At 34.2% G+C, this 11,856-nt stretch overlaps 1 protein-coding gene across 1 annotated transcript; it reads right to left on the minus strand.

The window, feature by feature from the left end:
* Nucleotides 1-349: 349 nt before the first annotated feature.
* On the minus strand, nucleotides 350-5,652 carry LOC104100477 (serine/threonine-protein kinase D6PKL1-like). Its single transcript, XM_009607713.4, has 3 exons — nucleotides 5,380-5,652; nucleotides 2,422-4,382; nucleotides 350-1,403 (listed from the first exon to the last, which is right to left on the minus strand). The coding sequence occupies exons 2-3, from the start codon at nucleotides 4,161-4,163 to the stop codon at nucleotides 542-544; spliced, it is 2,604 nt and encodes an 867-aa protein (XP_009606008.1). The 5' UTR covers nucleotides 4,164-4,382; nucleotides 5,380-5,652; the 3' UTR covers nucleotides 350-541.
* Between the last annotated feature and the right edge of the window lie 6,204 nt (nucleotides 5,653-11,856).

Raw genomic sequence — 11,856 nt, forward strand, 5'->3', positions numbered from 1 at the left:
AGGCAAATTTTAGAATTTAGACTGAAAATTAGAATAAATATAAAAAATCTATACAATTAATTTTGGGATTGAAGTGTTGTTATTTTTGTGAATTTTAGGTTGGTCTCGCACTTTTTTTTCTTTCCTTTAATTATTAGGTTGTTCTTCTTGATACTCTGCTAATCTTTTTAGACATAATTTATTTTTTTGTTGTTGAAAAAATATTTAGAGTTATGACAGAGTTAACTTTCTGTTTGAAACAAATACATTATACCTACATTCTCACTTATTTGCAAATGAAAGTTAAAACGAGACAAAATATAGAAACAATCGCGGTTTGTCTAATGAGGAACTAGGAAAATTTGATACCTTGCTAGAGATTTCAGTTTTCCATTCCAATTGAGCATCAGGTTACATTGCTTTGATACATACCACAGTTTATGAAACATTACCTATTGTGGAACATGTACACTATATGACCTATATCAATTAGTTACTTAGATTACACACATTATGTTAAAATGGAACACCAAACCTATACTTTTTCAAACCTACAGTATTGCTAAAACATCTCAAACTCAATATTGATCTCACCTATATTTTTTAACTCATTTTGACACTTACTGCTCTCCTTATGTTGTTGGTTTGCATCAGGGAAGACATTTGCCAAGTCGTAGGATCTAGGTATTTCTGGAGGTGGTGAGCATCGAATTAACGCCCAGTTGAGTCCGTCAAAGAATGGATGCTGCTTTATTTCTGCTGCCCCTCTCACAGCTCCTAACCTATTCTCAGGTTCCTTCTGCAGCAACCTTTTGATTAAATCTCTTGCATGAGAACTAACAGTAGGACTTTCTGGAAACTTAAGACATTGAGAAACCACATTGGCCAGTGTATTCTCATTTGCTAGCCCTTTGAAAGGAGTCCTTCCATATAAAAGCTCATACAAAAAGATTCCGAAGGTCCACCAATCTACTGCACTGCCATGACCTTCCCCTTTGATAATCTCTGGAGCCAAGTACTCGTGCGTTCCTACGAATGAGTTGGATCGAGCATTTGTTGGCTCTACAACAAGCTGCGGTAGAGGTGAGACTTGTGCAGGTAGATCAGCCTTTAGCTTACGCGTCTTTGCTGCAGCAGATAAAAACCTGGGGCTGAAGCAGGATACTTGCCAGGATGGATTTAAGCAGAAGGGATCAATGCAGCTGGATACTGAGCACTGACTAGACTTCTTTGAAGGCTCAATGACAGGAGAAGATGATTTCAGCAAGGTAGGATTAACAGCGCATCTTAGAGACAAATCAAAATCAGAGAGCATGATATGACCATCTTCTCGGACCAATACATTCTCGGGTTTTAAGTCACGGTAGACAACTCCAAGCAGGTGAAGGTATTCCAATGCAAGAAGAACTTCAGCAACATAAAATCTGCACACAGCAAATAACAGTCGAAAGTTAAAACATATAACTTACCATGTCTCACCTTAAAATGTTGAACAAAATCACAAGAAGCCATCTTAAAATCTGGAGAGATGAAAGGCTCAAAACACAGGTTGCATATCCCAACTCATTTCTTTGGAAATTAATTAACCAGAAAATAATCTCCATATATAGTGGGTATCCAGTTAGGATATGGCATGCAAGCATGGTAATGTTATAAGAAGGGATGCAAGAGAAATGGAAGCTCATTTTCATTACTTCCACCTATTCACTACATAAATTCAGCATTTGTATTCCTAAGATGCTATATTTTTCTCCTTTCCCCTCTTTACATTGAACTGAATCAACTGACATGCATTCTATCATTTTGCTGCTAAATGTTTTGATATTAGCTAGTACTCCTATTTAGCAATCTAATTATTGATTGTCTTCCCCTGAAAGCAACACTTGCCATAAATTCACAGAGTTCTGCCAAAGACACAAGACCAATGCTTAATGGGGCAAAATGGGAAGACCAAAAAGGAGAAGAAACAGAAGTTAAAACATCAAGGAAAGAGCAGCAAATTTTTGGTTGGCAGATTAGATCCCTTGAAGTTTTCTAAAAATTGCCACGCCGACCCTTTAAAGATACAGAAACTCACTCATTAGAACAAGTAGTTTCATTACCTCCCTTGACCAAGTCACAATTAGTGTGAAGATCCAAAGTTATAGGGAATGAAAATCTTCATCTCAATTTTTATGGTATGGTCCAATCAAGAAATCAATTTTTGGTTCAACTGAATAGCAGAAAAAAGCAAACAGCTGTAATGCAAATTGATTATTTTGGTTGGCCAATTATCTTATAAAAACAACTTTAATAGATTAACCTGGAAATTGGTAAAGAGGATATCTTATCACTTTCTCTTAAACCCTGAGGTTTAAGAGAACTTTTTTCCCCTTATTAAAGGCACTTCTAACTCTTATAAGTCTTCAGCCTCTTTAAAGTACCCTAAGCCAGAAAAATTACCTGGCAGCTTGTTCAGAGAAATTCTTGCTTGGTTGTTTTTGTCGGAGTACATGCAGATCACCACCTGGACAATAATCCATCACTAAACACGAGTATTTCTCATTAGTAAAATGGGCATAGAGTGTAGGAAGAAACGGATGATCGAGTATTTGAAGAATTTCTTTTTCAGTCTGAGCTCTCGTCATCTTCCTCTTGCTGGTCAGGAGGTCATTATCCATAACTTTCACAGCAAAGATACAGTTTGTGCCCGTTAGCTCAGAAAGATAAACATTCCCAATATCCCCACCTCCAAGTTTTCTGAGCAGCTTAAAATTCCTTAAGCCAATGTTTCCATGCTGCTTCTGAACACAAATAATAGCTTTCCATCTTAAATCTTTTGACATATGAGGCCGATAACCACTGCGACTAGACCCACTGAGATAGCTTTCATCGCTAAGGCTTGTGGTGCTGCTATAATCCCCAATACTACTCTTCGAACTTTGAGACATCTGCCCCTTTATCTTTGACCCCGATCTTTCATCAGCTTTTGTAAGTATACTTCTTTCTCTGTTACAACTCCTTGAGCTCACAACTAGTTTAGCAACACCAGACTTCAGAGCAGAAGAACTAACTTCTATGCTACTTACACCACAGGAAGCTGGAGATTCCTTATCCTCTTCTTTCTGACTATTTCTCGGAGCATATTCAGGTGTCTCACAAGGAAACTCACTTGTACGACAAGCCAAATCACTATCAATTCCACCATTAGATTGCTTGGAACTGCTGACAAAAGCAGATAAGACTTTCTTCTTAGAAAACATTTTGCTTCTGAAAACTGGGTTCATCAAACTTGGGCTGCTAGAAGTAGGCTTGATGACTTTATTTCCTGCACTAAATATAGATGAGCGAGACAAAAACTTTAAATCTCGTTCGTGCTCCCTGTCAGCTACAATTGCAGCTGTTCGAGCTTCATCTACAGCAGGAACCACCTGATCTTGTACTAATTCCATTTTATCAGTACAACTGGCAGTTGAAGAATGTAGTAACTCCAATGTCTTTTTCTGGCCAGACACTTCTTTCAGGTAATCGCAACCAATATCAATTGCCGGACAAAAAGCCTCACTTTCTGCTTGTATTTTACTTGCCTTATGTTTCATTGCATCTTCGGGCAGATTGGTTGTATAAGTGACAAAAGTAGATTGTTCTTGAGCTGGCACATTCTCAGATTCAGGACTTTTAACTGAAGAATCTGACATCCTCCTCTCTAGGACGAGCGATATCTGCATCAAATTCCCTACGCCTCCATCAACATGATGATTAGGGCCTTTGCTCTCAACCAAAACAGCCCTGTACAGTCTCTTGACAGCCCCCATTTCTGGGACTGTAGACAACTTGGATGCGTTTGACAATTGCTTCTTCACGGCAGCCAGCTCTGATGCCTGAGAGATGCATAATCCTCTCAAGGCCTGCTTCAAATTTACAGGCTCAGAAATTCCTATGCCTGATGCACGAGAGGGGCTAGATCTCATTGGCCTCTTCATCGCGCTTTTACTCATTACATCTTTGACACCCCTTTTCGACTTACTCACACCCCTATTGCAATTCCTAATCTCTATCGCCTCAAACAGTTTATTAATATCATCTTCAATACAATATTTTTTCATACACTTCATGTGATGATGCATTTGCGCATCTTCACTCATTTTAGATGCAGGATCCTCCATTGACTCTGTAATCTCACTACTACCAGGCAACCTAGCCATTCTTCCTAGAAAACTATATATAAGACCGAGAAAAACACAGTTTAATGCGTCCACCGGTAACTACCTAGCCCATTTCCCGCAAAGCAATATCAAGAGAAAGAAGTACACACATCAAACAGTACATCAGAAACCCTCCAAAATGGCGAGCGATCATATTCAACTCCAAATGATGAACGAGAGCAAAGACAGTACTGTGTACTTGCGTCCAGCATTCATTGCCTGATGCAAACAGTGAAAGTCCAGAAATATTAGTAGATAATAAATTGGACACTTTAAGACATTGTAAGGATCAATTTTATGATTGCAATTACAGCTAGCTGTTCACAAGTTAAAGAAAATAAATGTTGATAAATTTGTTAGTTTACATCCTACTAAGGAAGACAACCACCTCCAGGGAACATATTAAACACAAATTTAGAGCACAAGTTTATTTCCTACTTATGTAACTTTTCTTGCATATTTTATCAATCCTGATCAGCTGACTCTATCATCCATCATAATGATGGTGTAAAAATATTTTTTATACTGACGGTGTATATAACTTATACTCATTTGAAAAACAACATAAAAGAAGCAGAAGAAAAAGTGGGAATGCCAAAAAACATTCAAAATATTATCTTCAATTTGATTGCATAAACACGAACTTGTCCTACATAATTAATACAAGGCAAATCAACAAAGCTATTCTCACAACTCAAAAATAAATAAATAAATAAATAAACTTCATCAACAAATAGCAAAAACCAGAAGAAAAACATAATACTCCTTCTGTCCAAATTTTGGTTAGACTCTTTACTTTTCGGTCCATCCCTTATCTTCATATTTAGAAATAATTTTAACTTTAAACATCTTATTTTACCTTAATGAGATGATTTAAAGTCACATAAATATTATGATTTGCTTTAGACCACAGAGCCCGCACATCGGGAGCTTAGTAAACCGGGATGACCCTTTTTTTTTATGATAGATTTTAAAAGTTTTTTTTTTCTTAAACATTGTGCTTAGTCAAACACACTCACGTAAATTAGGACGATGAGTACAATAGAACCAACTTGTAGGTTTCTTGTAAGCAATTTTTTTTTAAAAAAAAGAAAAGAAAAAACAACCTAAGCTTGTTATTGTCCACAATATGTCATGCATAACCAAAACAATTAGGTGCAAAAATTCAGAAAATGAAAAAAAAAAATATACATATAGAAAGGGATGAAGGAGCAACCTGAAAAGTGATCAAAGCAAAGGGAGAGCTGAAAATTTCATTGAACCGAAGATAAGTAGGTTTATTTCAACTGTATATTATGCGTTTAAAGGAGAGAAGGTTGAAGTGAAATACAAGGATAAAGTAGAAGAAAACAATGGAAGATAAGTCGATTATTACCAAAAACAAGCTTTGAAGAGCACGAGAGAAAGAGGGTGAAATTGAATGAGGAAAGAGAGGAAATGAAACAAAAAGAGTTATGTTGGCAAGAAAATTCACGAGAAGTCACACTGTTCATATTTTTCTTTTGTATGGGAGCATGCATTGAGGGAAAGCACTAGCTTCTTATTTGGAGGAACACATTAATTTTTACTTAAATTTTATATTTATATTTAAAATTATAAAATATATACAAATACAGTCAGACCTCCATATAGCAACATGATATAACAATCATTTGTTATAAAAGTTAAATTTTTTATGGAACCAATTCTCATGTTATGTTATAATATATGTTCTTTATAACATCGTTTAACTATAATAACCAAAAAATTTGAAACAAATGAAACTGTTATAGAGGAGTTTGACCGTATAAATTTAATAACAAATTCATAACCATAAACTTCAAATTTTAGCTCCGTCTTTACACAGGAGAGCTCCCCAATTTTTGATTTATTTACCTTTGACAATAAAAATGTTGTACTGTTAAAGCAAGCTTCTTAGAAGTTGACGTCCTACTATACTAATTTTGGAATTATCCTTAAAATTGATTTCGATACGCTGAAGCAGCTGCACGCTCGCGCTATGAATTTTTGGGGCAGCTAAATTTATTTTCAAAATATAAGAACAAAAATTGAACATGTAGTTTTTTTTAATTCATTTAAACTTGAATTAGCTTCAAACGGCGGATTAAAATGATGAATGTATATGTTGTTTGGTCTGCCTTAATTTGGGGTAAAGAGTGGGTTTGAACGAGGAGACATAGGGAGGTTACTAGAATTATTTGTTTGTAAATGTCTTCTTTTCCTTTTTATGTGTTTGTTCTTGCTCTTTTTTAGTTTTGCTTAATATTAAATGTTTGTTATAAATAATTATCTAATGGTGGAGGTCCATAACTCATAAAAGAGTAATACCCACTACTCTTCTTTATTATCTCCATAACTCTCACTACTCCAATACTTATGGAATTATGGTTGTAATTCTCATATCTTCATAACCTCCCCATGATCTTCCTCCATGATCTCAAATGTTTAATGTCATATTTATATCATCCCCTAAAGGAGCAGAGATAAGGTAGGACCTCTCAATGTCATGTAATACTATAAATAGAGGATGAGAAGTGATGTTATACACACTAATACATAGAAGAAATAAGAACCTCTCATCTCTTTCTCCCTACATTCTTGTCTATTTCTTGTTTTATATTATTACTTTGAGTTAAGTGTTATCAGCACGATTCTCTGATATTTTATTTATATCATCCCTAAAGGACAGAGATAACTAAGTTTATGGTGGAATTACGGAAAGTGGACTATCCAGAATCATTGATATATGATGATTGTTGAGCCATTATATACCTTCGGCATTTCATATGCCATGTTGATCAGTTTGCTTATATTGACCATTTTAGTCACGTTATGTTTTTCAACAATGTTTTGGTCTTCTTTAACTTCAAAGTAAGCCACAAAATTCGGCATACAAGTTGAAGCGCTGCAGCAAAATTTTCGTATGGTCTTTCTATATCTAGTCACGAAAATGAAAGGTAATATTGTGAATTCATAGTGCAATCCGAGGTATGCATCTGGGGTCTATCATAACTTAAACTTGAAGATATACTAATATATTAAAATAAAAATAAACTATTGGTTTGCTCACTTACTCTTAAATCCTTCAAAATTTTATGTAATTTATTCCTTTCGACTGTTGTACTTACTATCATGAATTGCAGGAGTTATATATTAGTTTGTTGTGGATGAAACAAGGTAGGACCATTAGATGCTAATATTTAGTCCATTAAATAACTTTTTAGTGGTTCTATAAGTTATAACATAATTACTATAAAAGTTAGACATGTATATTAGGAAGGTAATAATTACTATATCTTAGAGTTCTCATGAAATTAAATTTCAAGCATATTAGAGCTAAATACTGTTAATCTGGAAATGGTGATTTCTAACTCATAATACTTATGTCACATGACCATTGGAGGAGTAGCCATATTACTTCTAGGATTTTAATTTGTTCGTAATACTATGTTGGAATTTTACTTTTCGATTTTTGTTTGGGTTTGTGATATGATTCTATTGCTTCTTTGAGAAAGAAAAACTTTTGTGAGTGAAAAACTTTACACTTAGTTTTCTATTTTGGCAAAGGAAATGTATTACGCTAATCTTTTGCTTTAGGCACATGAAAATAATGTCAATTATATTATGATTCATAATAATTAATTAGATGCACATATCGTCTATCGAGGTTGATTATTTGATGTGCTTTAACATCTTGATTGAGATATGAGATTGCATGGATACCCGCTAATTGGCTTTCTCTTCTGATAATATAGTTCTTAGGTTGCATCAAATTAAATATGTGATAAAGTGATGCAAATACTTAAGTTTTATTTATCACTATATACTTATAGCCATTGATAGGGATAGTACTTAAAAGTTTTATGATGATCGAATACGGTGATGATATTGATTGAGGGTAAGACGATGGGTTTAACTCCAACACATCATGAGGGTAAGACATCAGGATCCACTGATGCGCTATGATGATACGAGTTTGAGTCCCAACTCATTATGGCCTAACATGTCTTTATATGAGTAAGGCATTGGGTTTGAGTCCCAATGCACCATATTGATAATATAATGCTGACTAAAGAAAAATAATATATTTTTCATGAAAAGGCATGAAACTTGTCCCACTTGATTTACTCCATTCTTGAAGTGAATGTGATAGCGGTGCATAATAAGTTTAAATGAAGACAAGTGGTTGACCAATGAACGCGGACGGGCCAAAGACCAAAATAATAATAGTCATCATTATGGTAATTATAAAATGAGGAACAATAAGAGTTCTAAAAAATAATCCTTCATAAAGTGAAGGAAATATTCGCCATTAATGTGGTATGTAAATATGAGGCACGTTCAGATGATTATGGTCCATTTCTTGAAAATGTGACTTGTGATAAGCATTGTAAATGCAGACTCATTCCTGAAAGTGAATGTGAATAGTTTTGGCGTACCACATGCACGCGACCAATGACATATTCATATAACCACACAATAATGTTCATTATCTTTCTTTCTCTTAAACCTCCCGTAGAGGTAAGTTGTAGTATTTATTCAACCATGCATTTACAATATATATATATATATATATATGGTTGAATAAATACTACAACTTACCTCTACGGGAGGTTTAAGAGAAAGAAAGATAATGAACATTATTGTGTGGTTATATGAATATGTCATTGGTCGCGTGCATGTGGTACGCCAAAACTATTTTGCCATGCTTATAAAAGTTATTAAAGGAAAAAGTTAAGCAAGAAATGATTTTGCTTATGATGATTTTAACCATGATAATTATTATGATATGATTTTCTCCGTGAATAAGACATACACCATATGGATGGTGAGAAAAAAGTCTTGTAGTACAAAATCAATTAAGTGCTCCGGAAGAGCTATTTTTTTTACTACCCGGATGAATGAAACTGTTCATGACATTGATATTGTAGTAAGTCTCAAAAGGAACTTTTTGAGTTTCAAATATATTAGCCAAAGTGGTTGGCATATTGAGAGTATAAATGAAAGGAAGATTGCATATTTTTATATTACTATAATCATACCGGGTAAATATAAAAGGTTACCCAATTTTTCTTCTATTTGTACTACACAAGTATAAGCATGATGATGAAATCACATGCCACAAATAAACTAGAGGTTTACTGAAACAAATATTAGTTGGCATGACCAGTTGGCCATCCCGGTTCAATTATGATGCGAAAAATTGATTGAGAATTCACATTGGCATATATTGAAGAAATAGAAGATTCTTCAAGAATTCTATTGTGCTGCTTATTCTCATGATATACCAGCTAATGTTGGGATTGAATTCCTTAATTTCTGGAACGAATAAAAGGCGATATATTTATTGCCATGCCATGTACACTATTTACTATTATATGATTTTAATAGATGCATCCATTGTACGTTCACATGAGCGCTTGTTATCAATTTGCAGCTTGACTTTTGCAAGGTTGCTTGCTCAAATTATTAGAGCGCAATTCTAGAATGAAAATTATGATGATTTATCTTGATAATGTTGGCTTAAATTCAAGTTGGTTTAGCAGCAATTGTATGCCGCCAATTATAGCTAAACCATTGGTTATGAGAACAAAACTCCCAAATAAAAATTTGGTATGAGATGTATTATTTAATATACAACAGCACTAGTACGCATCTAGCCAAGTTATGATAAATTCTCTCAATTACAATTGATTCAGGTTCAGGAATCAAATAATTTTTATCTAGAAATATGAATATGCTATATGATTTAATTATGTCACCATAATACACAAAGATGGGTTCCCAAAGTAGATTGGAAAATGTGTTGGTGATCCCAACATTAGAAAGAGAAAATGGGCAGCTGAAAATGTCACGACCCCAAATTCCCTCTGTAGGAGGTCGTGATGGCACCTAGTCTCTAAGACTAGGTAAGCCTATCAATGCAGATTAATCATAAATATATGAAAATAAATAAACTACAATTCAAATGATTACAACTCCCAAAATCCGGTAGAAATAAGTCACAAGCTTCTAAAAATTTATTCTCAATATTTCTATGTATCAAAATCTAAAGACAAATAAGGAAGCAACAATAAATGATAGAAGGGGACTCCGGAGTCTGCGAACGCTGGCAGATATACCTCGAAGTCTCCGTGCGCAGGTAACTCACTGATGTCTAGACTGGTAAGTTGTACCTGGATCTGCACAAAAAGATGTGCAGAAGCGTAGTATGAGTACACCACACCGGTACCCAGTAAGTGCCAAGCCTAACCTCAGTAGAGTTGTGACGAGGTCAGGTCAGGCCCTACTGGAGAATAGATAATGACATGGAAAAAAGTTTAAATAATTTAATAAGAAAAAATGAGTATAAAAATGAATCAAATAGTATGTCACATTTAATGACACCAAATAATTGCAAATAATATCTCGTGGAATAAAACGGAATTTCTTTCAACTTTATGAAATTCACAACAATTAATCGAAGGCAACTATGGCCATAAATCAATATCAACAAGGGCACTACCGAGGTACCGCCTCGTAGTCCTAAATTATAAATAATTTCACTATATCTCATTTTCTTATATCACCGCGGAAGCCTTCACGATTTATTTAAAGAAAATATTTTTTCCGAAATAGCATCTCGCGTTTTAGCCACCCTTATCACACCGCATGACTTCTAGTAGTTACCCCTACTAGCCACGCGTATCAAGCCACCCTTATCTCACTGCATGCGTTTCAATACCCAGACCTTATACCACCGCATGCGTATTAATATCATAATATATCACAATTTACACCTCAAGTGCCCGATATTTTAATTTTTCACAATAAATCAACAACAATATTTTTCAATAATAAAGAGCTCACGACTCATGCCAGAATAATCCAACAATAATATTTTTTCCACAATAAAGAGCTCACGGCTCCATCACAATGAGTACCAAAAACAATCTTACGAAAATATTCAAGAATAAATAATTCAAAAAAATAATATTTTAAAATTTTAATACGTTGCTTCAATATCAAATTTAAAAATGTCAAATACTTCATATTAATAGTATTTAATTTAAATAAAATCAACCTTCAAATAATGCACAGTATAAAAAAAATAAGTTTCAATTAAACAGGTAAAATAATTAGCAGGAAAAGATCAAATAAATTTAAAATATATATCTCAGATCAATGATGAAGAATATAACAAGATAAAATAATTTAATAAATGCACAACAATGATCTACACAATTTAAAAATATAATCTTTCACATTTAGCCCGTGTACACACTCGTCACCTCGTGTACACGACTTTCAACACATTTCAATAATCACATTAATATCAATTCTAGGAGAAATTTCCCCCACACAAGGTTAGACAAGTCACTTACCTCGACTTGTTCCAATTTAACCAAGTATTATACTTTTTCCTCGATTTTCCGACTACGATCGACTAGTATCTAGTCATAATTAATTCGATACAGTCAACAAAAATTATAGAAATCAATTTCATAAGGAAATATTACATTTTTTCAATGAAATCCGAAATTAGCTCAAACATTGCCCGTGGGGCCCACATATCGGAATTCGGCAAAACTTATAAAATCCGACAACACATTCAATTACAAGTCCAACCATACTAGTTTCACTCAAATTCGACTCCGGATCGACACCGAAATCTCAAAAATTCGTTTCTATGAGATTTCTAAATTTTTCCAAA

The sequence above is a fragment of the Nicotiana tomentosiformis genome, chromosome 11 (assembly GCF_000390325.3).
Source record: "Nicotiana tomentosiformis chromosome 11, ASM39032v3, whole genome shotgun sequence".
NCBI lineage: Eukaryota > Viridiplantae > Streptophyta > Magnoliopsida > Solanales > Solanaceae > Nicotiana > Nicotiana tomentosiformis.